Source organism: Corapipo altera, unplaced genomic scaffold (genome assembly GCF_003945725.1).
Source record: "Corapipo altera isolate COAL_440 unplaced genomic scaffold, ASM394572v1 322, whole genome shotgun sequence".
Lineage (NCBI taxonomy): Eukaryota > Metazoa > Chordata > Aves > Passeriformes > Pipridae > Corapipo > Corapipo altera.
Window position 1 is genome coordinate 183,780 of NW_020885090.1, and position 21,736 is coordinate 205,515.

At 51.7% G+C, this 21,736-nt stretch overlaps 1 protein-coding gene across 3 annotated transcripts in view; it reads right to left on the reverse strand.

The window, feature by feature from the left end:
* Positions 1 to 21,736, reverse strand: part of DNAH9 (dynein axonemal heavy chain 9) — a 185,387-nt gene that overhangs the window by 147,481 nt on the left and 16,170 nt on the right. For 2 of the 3 annotated variants that reach the window (XM_027669560.1, XM_027669561.1), the window contains exons 15-27: positions 21,031 to 21,227; positions 20,347 to 20,765; positions 18,218 to 18,440; positions 15,590 to 15,756; positions 14,387 to 15,257; positions 11,943 to 12,073; positions 10,497 to 10,623; positions 7,277 to 7,429; positions 6,211 to 6,336; positions 5,341 to 5,580; positions 3,971 to 4,131; positions 1,885 to 2,041; positions 635 to 739 (exon numbers count right to left, since the gene is read on the reverse strand). In XM_027669560.1, coding sequence (XP_027525361.1) covers positions 635 to 739; positions 1,885 to 2,041; positions 3,971 to 4,131; positions 5,341 to 5,580; positions 6,211 to 6,336; positions 7,277 to 7,429; positions 10,497 to 10,623; positions 11,943 to 12,073; positions 14,387 to 15,257; positions 15,590 to 15,756; positions 18,218 to 18,440; positions 20,347 to 20,765; positions 21,031 to 21,227 — 3,077 coding nt within the window. Of the gene's footprint in view, positions 1 to 634; positions 740 to 1,884; positions 2,042 to 3,970; positions 4,132 to 5,340; positions 5,581 to 6,210; positions 6,337 to 7,276; positions 7,430 to 10,496; positions 10,624 to 11,942; positions 12,074 to 14,386; positions 15,258 to 15,589; positions 15,757 to 18,217; positions 18,441 to 20,346; positions 20,766 to 21,030; positions 21,242 to 21,736 lie in introns of those variants that run through there. The other variant, XM_027669562.1, reaches the window with a different exon arrangement.

Consider the following 21,736-nt stretch of genomic DNA (forward strand, 5'->3'; position numbering starts at 1 on the left):
GGAAGGAAGGAAGGAAGGAAGGAAGGAAGGAAGGAAGGAAGGAAGGAAGGAAGGAAGGAAGGAAAGAAGGGAGTTCTTACTTGTCCCTGGGGACAAGTAAGCATTAAGAAAATGACTCTTGAGTGTATTCCTGTTTGCTGAACATGACCCACAGCCTATGCCTGACTGGAGGCAATAAGTAACCCCCAGAAGTCCAGCAGCCCATGGATCTGCCCCAAACACCATCCTCCCCTTCACAGAAATGGTTCCCCAGGTGGCATTTGCAGCAGCCGTGAGTCAGGGCAGATCCCCTCCCTGCAGTGATACACTGAGATTATCTCCCAGCACATCAATGCCATGAGTGTCATGCTCAGGAGGAACAGGTAGAGACATGGTGGGTGCTGATCTGGGGGAAAAAGCTGTAAAGAATGGCCTCCACACAAATGCTGTGACTGAAGGAAGAAAAGAAATGGCAAAAATGCTTGCAGCACATCACTGCTGCATTTTGTCCATGCTGTGACACTCATGTGATTAATCTTGGGATATATCCCTCAGCTGCCCTCACAAACTGAGACTGGCAACAGGCACTTGCCATATTTACCCTCATGCCAAAGGCTGCAGCACAGCTCTGCTTCATTTGTATTTATTCACTTACCTGGACAGCAACCACCGAAAGTACCTCAACTGAGATCCTGTTAAATTCATCAAAACAGCCCCAAGCTCCCGTCTGGGCAAGGCCTTTGTAAATATTCCCACAAGACTGAAAAGAAAAAAAATAAAATAAAATTACAAGAGTAAAATCACAAGTGGAATCAACTCCAGCAAAAAATGGATTTTATTTGCCAGTCTGTTTATTTATAGCAATTTACAGCCTATTGTGGGTATTTAGGAAAGTGCATGGGAGCAGCAGGCACAACTCAATTACAATATTTATAGCTCTGCACAGTTTGCCTCTTGATTTTCCAATTGCCCTCTCTGACATCTCTGTGTTCCAGTTCCATTTAAAGGTCAGTGGGCTGAGTTACTGATGGCCCCCCTTCAGGAGAGACCTGAGCTCGATAAAATATGATTCAAGGCCACAAACCCACTGCACTGTGGCAGAGCACAGGGCTCAGCCCCACAAACCCAGCTCAAGGTTCAGCACACTTTGGCCCTATCCCAGGAGAGGATCCTGGGAAAACCAGGAGAGGTCCTTCCCCAATGGCAGCCTGGAGTGTGCTGAGAGGAAACAGCCGGGGTGGTCTCAACTGAACAGGTCAAAATTTTCAAAGCATTTCACATGGACTCTACCTCCAGAAAGGAAGGGAAGGGAGCTCAGCTTGAGTCTCTACCTCCTGAAGAATCTTGTGTAAGTCTTAGAAGAGAAAAGGGAGGAGGAGAAAAAGGTGTTTAGCAGAAAGGAACATAGCAGGGATCTGAGGAGAGAATCAATCTAAGCAAACTCAGCTGGATTACCCTCATTCTTCAGGTTTCATCAAGCCCTGAGTGCCTCCAGCCCCACATATTCAGCCTGGAGGAGACTAAGGGGAGACCTCACTGCAGTTACAACTGCCTGGGCAGGGGCAGAGGAGGGGCAGGGTTTGAGCTCTGCTCTGGGGGGACCAGGGACAGCAGCCAGGGAATGGCTGGAGCTGTGTCAGGGCAGGCTCAGGTTGGATCTCAGCCAAAGGTTCTTCCTCCAGAGGCTGGTTGGGCACTGTCCAGGCTCCCCAGGGCAGTGGGCACAGCCCCAAGGCTGCCAGAGCTCCAAGAGTGTTTGGCTGATCCTCTAGGGCACAGGGTGTGACTCTTGGGGATGGGCCTGTGCAGGGCTGAGGGTTGGACTGGATGATCCCTGTGGGTCCCTTCCAGCTCAGCACACTCTGTGACTCTGTGACAAAGCCCTGTGGCCCAGGGCAGCAGTACCTGGTGGTCCATCTGCTCGGAGCAGTTGAACACATACACCATCATGCCCAGGGCTCGGCCCAAATCCTTCGTTGTCTCCGTCTTGCCGGTGCCCGCAGGGCCTGCGGGGGCTCCGCTCATGGTCAGGTGCAGGGCCTGGGTGAGGGTGATGTAACACCTTCCAGGGTGAAGGAGGAAGGAAAAGGGAAAGAGACTGAGACTGGGTCCCACAGGTTGGGCTGCAGGGACATGGCACTTGGGCAGTGAGCTCCAGAGAGCCCTGAGCCCTTCTTGGGAAAGCTCTGCATGAGCAGGACCCGTGTACAAGCTGAAAGTCCTCTTAGGCATTAACAACCACCTCTGCCCTGCTGTGATTTCCCCACAGAATCATGGAATGGTCAAGGCTGAAAAAGCCCTCTAAGGTCGCCAAGTGCAACCATCAACCCATCATCACCACTCTGTGCAGCACTAAACCATGTCCTCAAGTGCCACATCCATGTGTTTTTTGAAACCTTTCCAGGGATGCTGATTCCACCTGTTCCAATGCTTGACAGCCCTTTCAGTGAGGAATTTTTTTCCTAAAATCCAATCTACAATTCCCACAACACAACTTGAGGCCATTTCCTTTCATCCTTGTTACCGGGGAGAAAAGCCTGACCCCCGACTCATTACAACTTTTTTTCAGGGAATTGTAGAGAGTGAAAAGGTCCTTCCTGAGTCTCCTTTCCTTCAGGCTAAACAATCCTAGTTCCCTCAGCTGTTCCTTAAATCCAAGAAATACTCATCTTCCACTGGGGTCTGCCCAACCTCTTCACCTCCAGGCTGTGCTTTCTTTGGACCCTCACACCACTCATTGACACTGGGTATGTCCCAGATAGTATAAGGAAAGATCAGCTTTCCTGAAAGACCTTTCTCTTGCTGCCCAGTGCTCTTCAGCCCAAAGGATCCCACTCCCCATTATGGTTAAATGCCTGCTCTGATGGCCTACAAATGTTCCCACCCAAGGCTGCATCAGGTCCCAAAGCTACTCTATCGGGCTGATGATGGACCCCACAGAGGTGCCCACATGTGGGTGTCTGCACCCCCTGTACAAGCCACAGAACTATGGTCACCATGGCCAACAAAACCTGAGAGTGCACGGGGGCTTGGTTTAGCTGACTAACGTGGGGTCTAGAGCCACCTGAGATGCTCATGGCTCCTGAAACATCACAGAGAGTGGAAAGATATGACAAGGGATCCACAGGAGACTTGCACACATCCAGACTGGCAGCTGAAATCCAGGTGGGACTCAGAGCATGTCACATCATCCCAGGTATCCCCACTGAGACAGGTGAACCAAGTGGCAAATGTCTCCTCAGGATGAGATGAAAGCTTCTGGACTTCACCAATCCTGCAGGGTGTGGACACCTTGCCCAGGCAGACACCCACAGTGAGCATCTGGGAGTCTAATCCCACCCTGGGATCTGAGGCACAGACACCCCAGGGGGCAACACCATAAAATCCCAAACCAGGTGTCCAGAGAAGGGCAGCGAGGCTGGGGAAGAGTCTGGAGCACAAGTGCTGTGAGGAGCAGCTGAGGGAGCTGGGGGGGCTCAGCCTGGAGAGGAGGAGGCTCAGGGGAGACCTTCTCACTCTCTGCAACTCCCTGACAGGAGGGGGGAGCCGGGGGGGGTCGGGCTCTGCTGCCAGGAACCAGCAGTAGGACAAGAGGGCACAGCCTTGAGCTGCACCAGGGCAGGTTTAGGTTGGACTTTGGGAAGAAGTTCTTCCCAGAGAGAGGGATCAGCCCTTGGAATGGGCTGCCCAGGGAGGGGGTGCAGTCCCCGTCCCTGAGGTGTTTGAGCAGAGCCTGGATGTGGCATCAGTGCCATGGTCTGGGTGACAAGGTGGGGTTGGGTCATGGGTTGGACTCGATCTCAGAAGTCTTTTCCAGAATCTGGTTGATTCTGTGATTCTGTAACAACAGGTGAGAGTTGGAGCTCTGCCACAGGATTGCAGGGACACAGACAAAGAACTAGAGGGGTGTGGGTGTCCAAAATAAACCCCTCTTTAGCTGGCAGCTCTTCCTCCAGCCACGTGGCTGTGCTGGTGTTTCCCAGGGACTCACCTGTCGGTCAGGGGGGTGATCACGAGCCGAGGGGTGTTGCCAAGGTACTCATAGGAGTACAGGAACTGGGCATCACAGATGTTGGCAAAGCAGTGCCGCTCCTCGTCTGACCAGCGGTGCCGGAGCTGCGACAGCCACACGAATGCCTGGGCATTGTCCACCTGCAACGAGCCCACAGGCACCATCAGGGGGGCCACACACAGCTCAGGGACTGCAATGGAGCTGTCACTGGGGATGGACTGGTCACTGCAAAGGCAGGGGGGTGAGCAATGTCACCTCCACACTTCCCATCAGCAGAGGGCAGGACCAAATTAGCAAGCACATCTGTGGGAGAGGAAAAAGTGAATGTCCAAGAGAAAGAGCAGCACCAAGAGTCCTGGAGAGGAGATTTAAGAAGCAGCATGGCATGAAGAGGCTTCAGCAATGCAGGGTGAGCAAAGGGGGCAGAGGCTGCTTAGCCAGGGAAGGGGCCTCAGAAAGCACCAGGGGACAGGGGACAAGGAGCCACGGCCAGCACTCTGCACGACCAGCAGCAGCCCTGCAGGTGGACAGACAGACACCTGCATCCCAAACTGGGCCAAGGCACCATCAAGGCCAGCTGTGCCTTGAAGCTGCCTCTGGGAGGACACAAAGAAGGGTACAGCCACAACCCAGCACACCCAGGGCACCTTCCCACCCACCTGCAGAGCTGGACATGAAACAGTGTCAGGGACATTGGGATTAGATGGATGGAGCACCTCTGCTATGAGAAAAGGTTGAGAGAGTTGTGACTGTTCAGCCTGGAGAAGAGAAGGCTCCCGGGTGACCTAACTGGGGCCTTTTTGTGCCCAAAGGGGTTCCAAGGAGAGATGGAGAGAGATTTTGGACAGGGCATGTCACGTTGAACAGAGTGACAGGACAAGGAAGAATGGCTTCACATTGACAGAGGGCAGGGTTAGGGATACTGGGAAGAAGTTCTTCCCTGTGAGGGTGGGGAGGTCCTGGCACAGGTTGCCCAGAGAAGCTGTGGCTGCCCCATCCCTGGAAGTGTCCAAGGCCAGGTTTAAACAGGGCTTGGAGCAACCTGGGCTGGTGGAAGGTGTCCCTGCCCATGGCAGGGGATGGAATGAGAAGAGCTTTAAGGTCCTTTCCAAGTCAAATGATTCCATGATTCTTTGATGACAGGGCAGTAGGGGAGGGGGGAGAGCAGTGACAGACAAGGGAGTCCCAAAGGGGTCCCTCTGGCCCCACACCAGAGCAAGGGAGCTATAAAAAGAAGAGCCATGTGCCTCCCACTGAGTCAGGCAGTGATCTGTCTGTACCTGCTCTACCCCTCCATAATCCCCACTCCAATGCCTAGCACGGGACCAGCCTGAGCTGTGAACACCAACCTTCTGTGCAATCATCTTTGCCACCACATCCCGAGCGTGCACGTCGATGGTGCAGATGGTCATGATCTTCTGCCTGTCGCCCTTGGAGAGCTGCCCCAGCAGCATGGTCACCAGGCTGTTCAGCTGAGCCACCTGCTTCTTGTGGTACTCCTTCATGGCCTTCTCGTAGCCTTCCTTCATCCTGGCAAAGGCAATCCCCACTTCTGTTGTCCACCAGATCTGGGTGCAGGAAAGAGCCACCTGGAAAAACAGTCTGCCTCAGTATCAGGGAAACACCAGAGCTTCCTCACATTTGAGTCTCTGATCCACAGGGAGATCAAGGATGAAGCATCTGTGACATAAGATTAAGTATTTTGTCCCACAGTGTCACAGCACACAGGACAGGGGGGACCTGCCCCATGACATCCATTTAATACCCTGTCAGGGGCAGACACAAGTAGCAGCTGCTCCTCAGGAAGTGAGTCCCTTTCCCATGTCTGACAACATGGGAGGCTGAGCTGGAGACCATGAGGCTGCCAGAGGGGCATCCAAGGGGCTCTTTCCTCCCATCAGGCTTCATCCTTTGTTCTTCTGTGGCACCTCTCACCTCTCCAGGTGTACGGGCTTCCCATGACCCCTAGGATGCAGCAGCCACTGCCCAAGTCCTGGGACTGCATCCTGCCTGGAGCTCCAATCAGAACACGGAGCTCAGCCTGGGAATCCATCAAGGGATTGCCAGGAGAAAGGAGAACTCGCCCTTCCTCCTTCCTGGACAGCACAGCAGAGGCCAGAAACATCCCCAGCATAGCCAGAGGCCACAACTGAAAGCAGGGAAGGGCAGGATGGAAGGGGAAGCCACACCCCACCTTTCCCAGGAGCGCTGGCAGGTACCTGGGCGGGGTAGTCAAAGAGCCACTGCTCCCTCGGCTTCTCCTCGTAGGCTGTGACAGCCGCCGTCATCTCGTCCCTCACCGTGGCCCTCATGGTGTCCAGAAGGTGATTGAGCCACACCTCGACCTGCAGGAGACATGAAATGAAACCCCGGGAACAGGTTTGCTCCTCCTGGGTCATGAGTGGCCCAGGGAATGGGAGCAGCAGCTCAGCTCTGCAGTCCAACACGCCTCTGTCCTCCTTTGGACTGCAGGACTCAGCCAGTTCTGCTCCTGCAGGATCACCATCTCTTTCCAGACATCAAGGGAACACGGCAGGTTGTGTGGAACTCCAGCTTTAGGAGGAACCAAAATGAACTCCACCGAGGAGCAATTTAGTTCAGCATGTTCCAGCTCCAGGCCATGACAGAGTCACTCATGAGACTGAGCACAATCTGCCAGCAGCAAGAGAGAGACTGGGAACACAATTCCTGCTGAATTTACTATTTCACAGGCAAAGCCCTTGCTGAGAGGACAGTTTAAATGCCAAGCTCCATCACCAGGGAGCTCATAGCTGGTATTACATACTTTAGTTTCTTATAATAGTCCATGGAGAAAAGTGCAACTACAGGGACAGAAAAGCTGAGCAGTAGTTTGATTCTTAAATTCTGCACTTCAACTCATCCTATGAAAGAAGAAAGATCTGGAAAACGGGAAAAAAACCTTCTCTTTCCAAAGGTAGCCATGCAGAGGCACTGTGGAATAGCTTAATCTATTTTCAATATGCTTCCCTTTTCCAACTGAGAGGGTAAGAGTAACTCTCAAAACATCTTAAAATAATTAGAATAGAAAAACCCTCCTTTGCACTGTGGGCTGGGCCACCTGTGCTCCACTTAGTGAGGATCCATCCAGAGTGGGCCTAGAGCTGTGGTGTAAGGAGGGATTAAAGTTACACAGCACCTCTTCCAGATTTTCTCATTCATAATGGAAGAGTAGTGAAGCTCTACAGTGTCTTGGCCATTGATGCCACCCAAGGGGCAGGAAAGCAGATTCCACAGAGTCTGAACACACAAGGCCCTCACTCTCACCTGCCCACTGCAGTCACAGGGTTCACTGAAGGGGACATATTCCTCCTCTCTGCTGTACATTCCCAGGCCAACCTTCATTACCTTTTGCTCAGAGTCCACTTGGAATTTCACCTTGGCCAAGCTGTCAAAAAGTTTGGAAAGATGACGTTGCACCTGCAAAAAGAATTGTATAAATAAAGTTACAGAGACAGGACAAGCAGAACTGAGGTCACCCTGCATGTGACAGACACAGCCACGTTCACAAAGCAAGGACTTGGAACAGCACTTGGCAGCACCACATCTCCTCACTCATTCCCCTTATGCTGCCAGTACAAGCCTCTTGCTGTCCCTCTCAGTATCTCCACCTATTTCTACCTCATTTAGATAGACGTGCCCTAACAAATCCTGAAACTTCCCCCACAGGAGAAAAGCTCAGAAACCATTCAAACATCACATAATTCTCTAGTCCCAATTTCCCTTCATGTAGTGCAGAGAGATCTCCATCCACTACTCCACCTCAACCTGTTCTCAGCACACTGCGGAGTTTTCTTCATTAAGAATCTTTCTGCTTTTTCCCTCCTAGAAATCAATTTTGCACTGAAGAAAAGCCCTGGATTTTCCTTCATGGAGAAACCAGATTTCTATTTCTGCCTAAGACACAGGATAAACAGCTCAAGATCCCCCACAAAACCCCCACCTTGACCAAAAGCACTTTTCCAGAAGGAACAGAATGATTCAATCCTGTCCTGTTCACAACTGGATGAGTTTGCAAAGCCAAGGGGGAGACACCAGAAGTGCTGCTGAGGCTCCCAACACCAGCAGAGCAGGTCACTGGTGCTTCTTCTAGAGCAGGACATCACACCCAGCTGAATCCCTGTGTGTTACACACCACTGCAGCAAAGGCAGGCTTCTCCAGGACTGGTGTTCCCATGGGAAGGGCAGGTCCCAGAGCTGTCGCAGCCAGGTGAAGGGCCTTGATTTGAAGGCGTGTGAGGACACTGAGGGCACTTGGTGTGTTCAGCTGGAGAAGAGGAGACTGAGGGGAGACCTCACTGCAGTTCCACCTTCCTGGGAGGGGCAGAGGAGGGGCAGGGACTGAGCTCTGCTCTGGGGGGACCAGGGACAGCAGGCAGGGAATGGCTGGAGCTGTGTCAGGGCAGGCTCACGTTGGATCTCAGCCAAAGGTTCTTCCCCCAGAGGCTGGTTGGGCACTGCCCAGGCTCCCCAGGGCAGTGGGCACAGCCCCAAGGCTGCCAGAGCTCCAGGAGGGTTCAGACAACACTCTCAGGGACAGGGTGGGATTGTTGGAGTGCCCTGTGCAGGGCCAGGAGCTGGACTCGATGATCCTCGTGGGTCCCTTCCAGCTCAGGTTGTTTTATGATTCTGTGACTTGTTTGTTCAATTCTCACTCACTGAGCCCCGGAGGATTCCAACCTTCCTCATGAGGTGGATACAGCTCATCAATCTTCTTACCTGTGATCAAGCAGGGCCCAATCCTGGAAGATGCAGAGTGGATCAAGAAGCAACAGGCACTCTGCCTCCTCCCAGATAAGCACATCTCCTTTCAAATCTCACATAAACAATAGAAACCTTTTCCTACATCCGGAAGTTTCTGCTCAGCAATTCCCAGTGTCCACTGGTAGACCCTGGCCAGTCTCAGGGCTTTGGCTGTGCTCCAGCACTCGGAGCATTCCTGCCACTGGAGCCTGGAATAGCCCTGACTCTGCCCCAGCTCAATATCCAGTTCAAGCGGATAAATATCATTGTGTATTTAATCCTCCTTTAGGAATTATCAGGCTTAAAACTACAGTGGAAAGGCTGTGAGTGTATCCAGGTATGATCCCACTTGACATTTGCTTTGATTTTACTGCAAATAGTTTTGAATAACAGAAAGCGTCAGGAATTTCTTCTCACTCCACAGAGCATTTCAGCACAGTAGTTTTCCTCTGCTTCCTGTGTTTTCTTTCTCTCCATTTAAAGTATCAAGCAGCTGTGTATCTATGACACTCTGTGGGCTGAAATCACCCAGCAGCAGAAAACAGATCCAAGTAGAGTTAAAGTTTAGTAGTAACAACAGCATTTTTAAACCTGCCCCATTCACGTGCTCAATATGAACACAGAAAATGAGGAAAAGCTTAAAGGAGAGATTACTCACAACTGAAAGGTGGAATAAGGAATATTCCTTACTGTTGGATAAGGATTCCTTATCCAACAGTCTCTGTTTGCTGTGAACATGTTGACTGGGCTTACACACCAATGATGCCTCCCAAACCAGGCAAGTCAGGGCACAGCATTGCCAGGAGAAGCAGCTGAGGATTCCTGGCACAGCTCCAGCAGCACCAATAACCAACCCCAACACTGCTGTTCTCCATATGGAAAAGCACCCGCAGGACTGAATCCTCTGAGCTCTGCCCATGGGGGATAGAGGTGCCTGACCCTTGGGAACAGCAGGAAACCATTTCCTACAACAGGAAGGTTCCTACCAGTTCCTCCCCAGGATGGCCCAGTAATCCTCCCAAGACAGCAGCTGGAATGGTGTGTTTGGAGTGATTCCCCCCACCCGGCATTCAGGCACCATCCCAGGAGCCCAGCCTGGAGCAGAGGAGCCTGCAGAGTCTGTGGTGCAGAGGGTCAGACACACAGCCTGGCCCTGCCACAGCCACTGTCTGACCAGCACCTGCTTCACCCCCTCCAGGTGCTGTGCTTCCCTGCCCCTACGATCAGGACACCCCAAAGCCCTTCACAAGGGGGAAGGAAGAAGCAGTTACTAGCAAATGCCTTTTCTGCCCTAAAAAAGGGACCTTTCCAAGCCACCAGTGATCAACACTTCCACATCGGAATGACCAGTCTGTGGCTCTTCCAACAGCAGATGCTGTTTAGTGGCATCCCAGGTTGGGATTCAAGTTTTGGATGAGACCTTCAAGGTGGTTGCCTCCCACCTCGCTGTGTCCCAGCAGAAACAAACCCCCGTTTTTTATGGCACCAAAACCACAGCTCTGCTCAGTGCAGAGCTCCCAGAACCTTCCACAACCAGCACCAGAGTTAGATCAGAAAACACCCAGGACACATGCTGCCTGTCCAGAATGACAGATGAAGATGAGCTGTGAAAGAGTTATTAATCCACATCTGGGTGGGAGAAAAAGTCCTCCAGAAAGAGCACTGCAGAGTCTCAAGACTGCATTTTCCACTGTGACACTCTTGACAGCTGCAAAATGCAAAGCTGATGCACTCCAAGGCTTACCATGTGTGGGTTAGTGCCGTTAGAAAGAATATCCAATAAATCTGTGGAAGAAATGAAGTAAAATCTGGGAAAGGCCAACCTCTTCATGTCCAGATATTCAGCCAAAGCCTTCTCACACAGAGACAACCTGTGGAGACAAAGCAGATGAACAGAGCCCAGGACAGGGGGCTAAAGATCTTTCCATGTTTCGTGCTGCCCTTTGGGTTATCAAGCAGCTTCTCCCCACCATGGGGAAATCCAAGGCAGGAGCTGAGCCTGCAGCTGCCCTCCAGCATTCCTGAACAGATCAACACAGCACAAAGTAACTCACAGCTCACTCTCTACTCCGGGGTCAAACACCCAAGAGCCAGGGCAGCCTCATAAAAAAGCAGAAACAGAGGTGGAAGAAGAGGTTGGAAAGATTTGCAGTCTGACCTACTGTTTTAGACAAGCTCTAAACTGCCACAGGTGGTTTCACATGGGGATGAACATATCCAGAACGGCTTTTATTCTAATGAGCCACATTTTAAAGTCTGATTCCAACCAACTCAGCTTTTTGTGTTTGCAAAGCATGAAAGGAAACCAGTTTGCTCCGATCTGCAAAATGAATCTTGCAGTGTTCACATGCTAAACTGCTGCTGAGCTTACAAAGTTCCTAAATAACATTCTCTGTGAGGAACATTGGCCTTATCCGATTGAAAATAAAATCCAATCTTTATTTGAAACGGAGAGCTGTTACTGCCAGAACAGCTCCACAGGAACTTTGAAGTGTGTTTCAGGTGCATTCATATGTTAAGTGAGCAGTGTCTCCATCTCAGGACACTCAGGTCTTTCCCAGGGAGCTGTTACACCTTGTGTCACACACAGGGATAATTTTGTAAATTAAAGAACATGGGCTCAGCTCTGCTGCAGATATCATGAAATCATGGAATGGTTTGGGTTGGAAGGGACCTTAAAATCCATCCAGTCCCACCCCCCTGCCATGGGCAGGGACACCTTCCACCAGCCCAGGTTGCTCCAAGCCCCATCCAACCTGGCCCTGGACACTTCCAAGGATGGGGCAGCCAGAGCTTCTCTGGGCAACCTGTGCCAGGGCCTCCCCACCCTCAGAGGCAGGATTTCTTCCCAGTATCCAAACTAGATCCTCTTCTCACACCCCTATACAGCTATTTCAGACACTGTGTTTGGGTGACAGTGAGGCCATGAGCTGTTCAAACCACCTGGATGGCCCTTAACATGTGCAAATCAATAGTCAGGATGAGAATTTGCCCCTACACAAAGCCAAACTCCACTCAGGGGTTTCAGGGTGATGGGCCACAAGTAAAAAGACTTGAGAAAGGTCAAAAAGGCTGAGATTTGTGAATGCAGATAATGCACAGCCTCAGAAACAGCCTTGGAGCACAATATCAACCAACTTCTTAGAGCTGATTCCCTCTGACAAAATCCTGGGACTGACCTTCTACCTACCTCCTCTGAATGTCCTCCAGCTGTTGGGACAGACCTGTTTTATTGGTGGCCTCAACTACATTCGGGGTTTTCTGAACTTCATAGGCCAGTTCTTTAAAATCCACATCAATCCCTTCAAAGCACTTGGAGTCCTAAAAAAGAACACAAAGGACACAGTCACAGTGACACGAGGGATCCCATCCTCTGGGTGTGGCTTTGGGATGAGGGGAAAGCTCCTCTGCAGAGAGCCTTCTGGCCAGTACAGAGGGGACCCCTACTCCAACCCCAAGGGCTCTCCCACCCATGTGCCTTAAACAAGTCCCCAATCAGGCCTTTGCCTTGTCATTGTATCCCACAGGAGCTGTGCATAAAGCGATCTGTGCAGAAGCCAATCCCTAGGACCACTCATTCCCACAGGATTGAATTCCCCTTTGAATAGCCCCTCCTGACTCTTTAGCTCCCATTCCAGATGAATTACCCATTTTCCCCGATCACAGCAGGGGAGATGCTCCCATATGGGGGAAAGGCCACCAATCTCATGGGTGTTCTGCTGTCCCCTCATGCCACACTGCCCACCCTGATGTGGGCATGGTGGCTGGAAGAGCAGAACCCTTCCTTGCCCTGAGTAGGGCCATGGAACCCCAGACCACCAGCAGAGGAGCTCCCTGACACCCAACAGAGACCATGAATTTCTGAAGCTAAATAGTGAAAAATAGATAAGTTATGTTCAAAATGTCCCTGCTCCCCCTTTCTTCCCAAGCTGAGCTTCCTGAGTGAGACAGGACACTGCACAAAAATGCTCCCAGCTTTCCTGGGAACACTTCCATGCTAACCTGTGTTAAGCCCCTGTAGCAAGGCTGTGGCTGAAGTCATTCATGGAATCATATAGAATAATAGAATGGTTTGGGTTAGAAGGGACCTTAAAGATTATCCAGATCCCCCTGCCTTCACTAAACCAGGCTGCTCCAAGTCCCATCCAGTCTGGTCTTGGACACTTCCAGGGATGATAATTCCACAACCTCTCTGGGCAACCTGTGCCAGGGCCTCAACACCCTCACAGGGAAGAATTTCTTCCCTAATATCAAAACTAAACTCATCCTCTGTCAGTTTGAAGCCATTTCCCCTTGTCCTGTCCCTCCATCCCTTGTTCCAAGTCCCTCTCCAGCTCTCCTGGAGCCCCTTTAGGCACTGGAAGGGGCTCTAAGGTCTCCCCAGAGGCTTTACTTCTCCAGGCTGAACACCCCCAGCTCTCCCAGCCTGTCACCCAGCTCCCGATGTGCATCCTGGCCCTGTCAGCACAGACTCCCCAGCCCTGGATGCATCCCAAGGAGGTTCAGCCTCCAGGTGATCTGAGCTTCATCCTCTGCTATGGAAGGGAACTGGCTGCTGGTTCGTGGCACCTGCCAGGTGGGTGCTGAGGTGCAGAACCCTGTGAGATGCAGGTTAAACCATGCTGTGGTTTCTGACCCACCCCCAGAGAGCTGCTGGATGTCACATTATGCTGGCACACAGAACAACCCTTGGGGCTCTGGGACCAGCCCCTGGACACACAGCCTGGGAAGCCAGGTGTGCCCAGCACTCACCAGAGCAGAGGAGGAACAGCCCAAGCAGCCCAGAGGGAAAGGATGGGGACAGGGTGGGCAACTGTCAGGTGCACACCCTGTCTGGGGGCCAGTCCCCCGTCAGTGACACTGCACAGGCACAGGGACAGTGGGGACACTGCACCTACAGCTTACTCCTCAGTGAAAGGCATGTTCCTCCTCAGCATGGCTGCCAGGCTGGAATAACTCTGGAAGCTGGACTCAAAGCCAACCTGAGGGGTTCACCAATGACAACTCTGCTCCATTTTCCAAAACAGGAGGGGGAGAAGAGCTACCCTCCCCCTGCACCAGCACTGAAGGTCAGGGAGGGGATGCTGCCAGAGCTGCCTGGGCCACCTCTGGTTTGATAAGTGGTCACAGCCCCAAGGCTGCCAGAGCTCCAGGAGGGTTTGGATGATCCTCTGGGGCACATGGTGTGACTCTTGGGGATGGGCCTGTGCCAGGCTGAGGGTTGGACTTGATGATCCTTGTGGGTCCCTTCCAACTCAGCACATTCTATGATTCTGGGATTTGCAGTGCCTGAATAATTCTCCTGGTGCTCTCCCCTCCGAGGGAAGAGGGAACACACCTGCAGCACTGAAGGAACCAGCAGCCTCCTGCCCAGCCCCAGTAACTCTGTATTTGCTACGCAGAAGTGGAAGGGAGAAAATCAGCCTCTCAGCACAGCTCAGGCACAACCTGTGGCACAAAAACATCCCATGGAACTACCACAGCACTAAGGGAGCCTCCAGGGAGAGAAGCGGCGGGAGGAAAGCCCTGCTTGGGGCAACTTGGGGCAACTTGGCACTATAGATAACTCTATTTAATAATAGAGGCTCTTCTTCAATGCTTTCCAAAGAGGAAGCAAGATTTGAGGTTTCCCACCTGGGGCAGCTGTGCCCGGATATCCTCTGAGCCTATGAAGATGCCCTCCAGGTGACACCACGTGCGCTGCACCTCAAACCAGAGGGCAAGGACAGAGTCGGCAGTGGAGAGCTGCCTCTGCCAGGCAGACACTTCCTCCAGGAAGAAAGCAATATATTTGGATGACATCAAATTCTGCAGCTGCACCTGGTTGTCTTCCAAAGTTTCAATAAGCTCCTCATCTGACTTCAGCAAGGGGATGTTGGTGCGGGAGTGAGGCTCGTACTGGAACTCCCTGGTGCTCCAAGTCACTCTCAGCTCCTTCAGCACTTTCTCCATGCTCATTTCTCGCACTGCTTTGTCCACAATTCCATGGACCTCACCCTCAAATTTATGCAGGTTGAGCCTGAGGAGGTCAGCCAGCGTGGTGTCTGAGTCCATCACAAACCTCACACCCGTCACCTGCATCAGCTGGTCCCAGTGCCTTTCTCTGATGGCAGGGTTTTGAAATTCTGCCACCGCCTTCAGGGCCGTCAGCATGTTCTTCACCTTGCTGTCCAGTCCAGTGAAAGCATCCCATGCCCTCATTTCTTTATCCAGATTCCGAATCTCTCTTGCAAACTTTTTACACTCCAGATTCATGTTTTCCACATTAATATCCACCCATTTGGTGGTCTGCCAGTCACTGAGGCTGGTGTTCACCAGGGAGATCATATCCCAGAGCTCTTTGAGAAGACACAGCTCCTTCCTGCACTGCTTCAGTTGTTTATATTCTGGCACCATGACTTCAAACAGACCAGCTGATTCAGAAATCGAGGTCATGGCTGACTCCATCTGTTTAATCTCCACGTGCTTTGCATCCAGCAGTTGATAAGGCTTTTCGGCGTCAAACCTAGAAATAAATGTTTGTTATTCACAAGAGATATTGTAACAACTTCTAAAGAAAACATAAACTAAACAGTGCCTCTGAGAGACATGGGAGAGATGAAAGGTCTGTAGTACACCTTGATGGTACTACATGGCACTACCGATGCCACCTTAAAGCAACGATGTGCCCTCAGCGTCCAAACCGCTAACACTGGACAGTGTTCCCAGGGACACAACACCCCAGGCACAGCACTGGGAGCAGGTATGGAAGGGCTCTGCATCCTCAGGACACGCAGAGATGAGCACATAGAGCTTTTTTTCCCTCAGAGCTGCCCTGATGGTATAACCTGTCCATACCTGAAGGGAGCTTCTCTCCCAAACCTCTCCCTGAAGTGGAGCTGTTGGGTGTCGAAGGCGGCGCAGCTCTGGCGCAGGGCGGTCATCTCGTTGGCCTGGAGAGGAGCAACATGCTGCCTCACAGCCAGGGCCAGCTTCTTCACATGGTTCCACTTCTCTGGCAGCTCCTGTGGGCAAAACAGAACTGCTGGGAGGCAGGACTTGCTGTTCAGTGTAAGATCTGCCTGATCTCTTCACGGGTAACCACAGAACAGGAAAAGCAACAGATTCCGTGTCTAAGACTGTAAGAAAGTTTTGTTGGGACGCCTCAAGTTGTGCCTGGGGAGGTTTAGATTGGATATTAGGAAAAAAACTCACAGAAAGGGTTGCAAAGCATTGGCACAGGCTGACCAGGGCAGTGGTGGAGTCCTCATCGCTGGAAGTATGCAAAAAATGTGTGGATGTGGCACTTGAGGACATGGTTTAGTGGTGAACATGGTGGTGGTGCTGGGGCGAGACCTTAAAGATCTTTTTCAACTTCAATAATTCTGTGATTCTATGAAAGGCTAAAGACACGATTTGGGATAAATATTCCCACTTATTCAAAATTTTGAACACTAATGAAGACCAAGACCCTACAACTGACTGTTCCGATTGTAAAAACATGTTCATAACCACTGAAGAAGACTCAATCCTGGGCTCACGGGATGGTTCAGTGCTCAAGAGAGAACAGTGATTCTGACATCAAGCCCATCAGGGCCTGGAACCTGCTGGGAGCAGCTGAAGGCAGGAGAATGGATGTGGATGCAAACTCCTCTGGCTTCCCAGAGCTAAAGGAACAGAGCCTGGGACGTTTGCTGCCAGGAGATGTTACACCAGGAGGACTCCAGAAAGGCCTACAGGGTAAATCCCTCCAGGATGTGTATACAACATCAGCACCAAATGAGACTGGGTTCTTTCTCAGCTCTACATCCAACTGTGAGTGCACAGCACTGCTGACAATATCCCCCTCCAGACCTGGCATTTTCTTCAAAAAGGGATTTTATTTCTCCTCACTGGGCCTCTCCAGCCATACCCTCAGCCCAGGCACTGACACCAAGGGCTCTGCTGTCCCCAAGCCCCAGTGCTGTGCCCTCCCCACTTCCCCATGTACTGTCCAAGCCTACAGGAAAGATTTTGGGTTTCTTTTCAGCCCAGTTAACATATTTGGGGAGATTAATAGAGACGTACCAACACTATGAAAAGAAGGGAAATAACTGAAGGCAGCTCTGAGGCAGCAGAGGTGACCAGAGTGGGGCTCCTGAAGGGTCTCTCCCTGGCACATCTCATTCCAAATAGACATCACTATCCAGGACCACAGCAGGACACACATGGAGCTGCTTTCTTTTCTCCTACTGACTACCAGCTCCACGCCCATCCATCACCACAGCCACAGAAGGAGCAGTACCTACAGGAACTACTGGTTTTCCCACCCTATACAGGAGCAAATCAATCATTCACACACGTGTTGCTGCCACTTGCCAGAAAGGATAAGTGTTTTTTGTTATCTCCTGCATCTGCAGGGCTGCCCCACATCCTCATTTCTTCTATGAGGAAAATAAATCAGTTGTTTCAATGTACTTGCACAAACAGACACCACAGCAGCAGTTCCTGGGCAGAGGGATTAGCAGAGCCAGGTTCCAGCTTCATGCTGGACCAAAGATGCTGCAGCAGCCAGAACACCCATGCAATGCAGCCCTGCTGGTGTTCAGGGATCTGCAGGACCCTGGGTATCTTTAGGACTCTTAACTCTTCCAGATTTGGTGACCGACCCCCCACAGATCAGGCTGCACAAGCAGAAAACCCAGGGATTGCTAAACCCCCTTCAGCTCCATTGAGCCTGCAGCAGGGAACAGGAGCCTTTGAAAGGCAGGAACTCCTCCTCAGCAGCTCCTGCTTTAACCCTGTGCCCTGCACAGACCCCCTGCCCACAGGGGCCCACAGGGCACCCATCAGCAGGCAGCCACACACTTCTCCACTGCATCCCCTTGGCTGTTGCCAGTGCTGTCCCCAAAGCTGGTTGGGCACTTCACCATCATTACTAACTTTCATCTCACGGTCCCCTTTCCAGAAATGAAAGGAATTCCCAAAAGAAAACTTACTCATCATAGCCATGCGTGAAAAGGTGCCAAAATACTGTTATAACCTGCTCCCAGTGATGCCCTCTGGGTCAAGCAGATCCAGTGGTTCAGACACAGTGGAGGCCTGAAGTCCTGTGAGAAGGCAACTCCTCTGCCAACATTATCCTTCCCATCTCCATCGTTGCTAAGAACCAGCTTATTTAAAAATAATTATAATTGAACCTAATTAACAGATGTATTTGAAAATGCATTAATTTTGTTCAAGAGTAATCGCTGGGAGTTGGGGCAGGCAATTCTATGTTTTTCATACATAACAAAAGGCTTAATCTCTGCTTTAAAAGAAAAATCTCAATATAACTCCAAAATTTAGAGCTATTAAGGCACATCCTACAATAGCAAAATACTATCCACTGAGGCCCTCTAATGACAGGGAGCAGGGCCTTAAATATTCCTGTGATGCTCTTCGGCTCCTGCTGCCTTTGCCATCTGCTCCTTGGCAAACTGTGTGTCCACCAAAATTCTCACCCACCTCCAGTTGCTGGTGGACTTCCCCTGGCACCTGCTGCTCGTAGGCCCTCAGCAGGTCAATGGTTTCCCTCAGGGGCTCAAACATGGCGTCGGTGGCACCGTGTCGCTCCTTCACGGCCAGGAGGTGCCCCATGACCTCCACGAGGCCATTGTAATCCCCCTTCTCAACCTTCCTGCTCAGCCCTTTCTCAGCAGTTTGGATGAACTCCTCAAGGTCAGCCAAGCTGTGGAACACAAAGCAGGGAGGCACAGAATCAGAGCAGTTCCTGTGGAATTAATATCCAGCCTTCCACAGGCAGCCGGGCTGGCAGGGACGGGGATGGCCCGGCTCTCCTTGCCCACTGCAAGCTAAGGGTAGCAGGACTGCAATTGATGCTCAAAAGGATCCCTGGATGTGGTACAGCTTCCTGCAAGGAATACAAAGACAGGTTGGGACTTCTCAGGCTGGGGACAGGGGAGCTGAGCAGAGTGTCACAGAGACAGTGAGCTCAGGGGGGCTCTGCAGAGGTGCCTTTGAGAGGACAGTCTGTCCTGTGAGGGTGGCCCTGGCACAGGTTGCCCAGAGAAGCTGTGGCTGCCCCATCCCTGGAAGTGTTCAAGGCCAGGTTGGACAGGGCTTGGAGCAACGTGGGACAGTGGAAGGTGTCCCTGCCCATGGCAGGGGTAGAACTGGATGATCTCTAAGGTCTCTTCCAAACCAAACCATTCTATGATTCTTTGACAGTTTTCACCCCTTCTCTTCCAACAGAAGAATCCAGTCTTCCCAGATGAACCTACCAAACTGCAAAGCTCCAACAAACAGGGATTCTCTTTCATACACTGCCTCACCTGACAAGGCAACTCCCCCCCTGTAAGCAGAGGATGCAGGTGATACAAATTCACAGCAGTTCAGAAAAGCAACTAGACATTTGTGAGAGGGAAAAAATCCATCCATGTCTTTAAAACAAAGGCATGATCCCTGTCTCTCCTGATGATTTATGTCCTTGAGCCATAAATCATCAGAGACAAGGAGAGTGTTTGGAGGATGTTTCCATACCTGCTTACCCTGTTCTTAACCTCACCAGATACTGGGTACTTTTTAGCAGAGGCAGAATGGGCTCCCGTGTCTCTGGTCCTTTCCAGTACATCCACTGTCCACCTCTCAAAGCACTTACTTTTTAAGTGCCCACTTAAATTCTGTGGATGCAGTTGGGCCTAAATGCATCCTTAAATACTTCACCTAATAAACTGCTGAGTCAGGGACTCTCAATAACAACTCCTAAATGCTCCTTCACAGCTACACAAAAACCTCTTTGCACAGAAATTATCTAACAGAATTATGGTGCTGGAAAGACAAAAGAGATCATATCACCACCCCAGCAGCTGCCTCCTCTACAGATGTCTGTGAACACTTCTCTGGGAGTAGCCAAGACCTGGGACACCCTTCACAACTTCACTGAAGTTATGACCAATAAATCAGCTGGGGCATCATCCTACACAGACCTGGTGGGAATGTATTCTTTCTAAACTTAAAGCCCAAACTCTTCCTTTTTGTAACCTGGAGCTACCTCCTCATGACAGGCTGCCTGAATTTCGATGCTTTCAGAAACAGAGCAAGTACCCCATGGCACTAATGCAGCTTTACTGATGGCCAGCTTCTAATCCTACGAAGCAGGCCCAGAGCCCCAGCAGAGATGGGATTATTTGCCTCAGGTTAATCAGGCAAACACATGCCCTGTTTAATGCCACACAGCAGGTCTCAGGGCCACTGCCTCAGGGATGTCAGTGGTACCAAGTCCTCGTCACTGATCCCAGTTTACGCTCCAGCAGAGACCAGGGGATGGAAGACACAGGGATGTGACGGAGCTGGCACGAACCATGGACCCTTCTCCTCTATTAGCTATCATAGTGGTCACAGCCCCAGGGCTGCCAGAGATCAAGAAGCATTTGGACAACACTCTCAGACACATGGTGGAATTGTTGGGGTGTCCTGTGTAGAGCCAGGAGTTGGACTCGATGGTCCTTGTGGGTCCCTTCCAGCTCAGGGTATTCTATGACTCAACCGGTTATCAGTGTGAAACAATAAAGCCCAGTCAAGACAAGAGGAATCCCAGAGCAGGTCCCAGGAGCAGAGGCAGGAGCAGCCCTCACCTGTGTGTGACATGCTCCAGGAGATGCTGCTTGAACACCAAGGTCCATCTTTTAATCTCATTCAGCAAGGCTGCCTTGAAAGGCCGAGCATCGACCCTCACCCAGCCCTGGAAGGTGCTGAGGGGCTCCATGTGAGTCACCTCCTCGTAGAGCCTCTCGTAGGAGTCGATGTGCTCCCTGAACTGCTGCAGCGTGGGTGGTGCCTCAGGGACCATGTCCTGGGCCTCGAGCTCTGCGGCCGTGAGGACGCGCCCGTAGATCAGGAACTGCCGGCTCAGCTCCCGCCGGTCCTCCCCGTACACGTGGGAATAGCGCTCCAGGGAACCCCGGAACTCACAGCACGACGACACCACGGCCTGGACACGGCACAGCAGCTCCTGGCGCAGCTCAGCCAGGCCAGACATGTCCTCCAGGTCTGCCTGGAGAGAGGAGAGAGCAGGGGAGGGGAGAGGAGGGGAGTGGGGGGAGGAGGGGAGTGGAGGAAAAGGGAGAGAAGGGAAAATGGGGGAAAAGGAGAGTGAAAATAGGGGAGAGGGGAGAAGTGAGAGGGGAAAGGAGAGACGAGAAGGAAGAGGGGAAAAGGGAGAGGGGGAAGACAGGAGGAGAGAGGAGAGCACAGTGAGGTGGGAGCAGTGGGCACCTTCTCACTGCCACACAGCACGAGGGAGGACCATGGCCACAGACCTGGTAGTGGGGGAAGCCGCTGTGTGTGGCCAGCCGGGGCACCAACGAGGAGATGTGGTAGATGCTGTTCAGGAGACTTTCCACCATGTCAGAGAAGCCATCATGTGTGCCAGGGTCCAGAGACGGGTGAAATACCAAATCTGGGATCACCAAATCCAGCTGCACCTCAAACAGGGGAGCAAGCCCCGCCTTGGGATCTGGCAGGGAGGAACCAGGATCTTTCTCAAGGGGAGAAAAGGCATCTTGAGCCACCATTAACATCCTACCAGGAGATGCACACAGGGCAGCAGGGGCAGCAGGCAGGTGGGAGGGAAACACTCACTTGCAGAGTCCAGGGCTGTTGTGTCTGCACAACATGAGGAAATGCTGGCAAAGCAGCTGGTGTGGTGGTACCCACTGAAGACAGTGGGGAACCAATGAGACACAAGTGATTTAAGGACTGGAAAACATGCTGAGGAAAGCTTTAAAGAGACCAGGCTCTTCAGCTACTCCAAAGGGAGTCTGAGAGCTGAACAATTACAGCAAGTAATTGTTGCAGACAAGAAAAACAACGGGAACCAAGAGGCTCTTTAATTTAGCGGAGAAAGGGATGAAAAAAACCCCCAGCAACCAGAAACTGAAGCCAGATGCAAATGTGACAATATGTGCAAGTTTTTAACAAGATGGTGAAGAACTGGATGCAATTCTCCAACTCAGTGTACCAGGA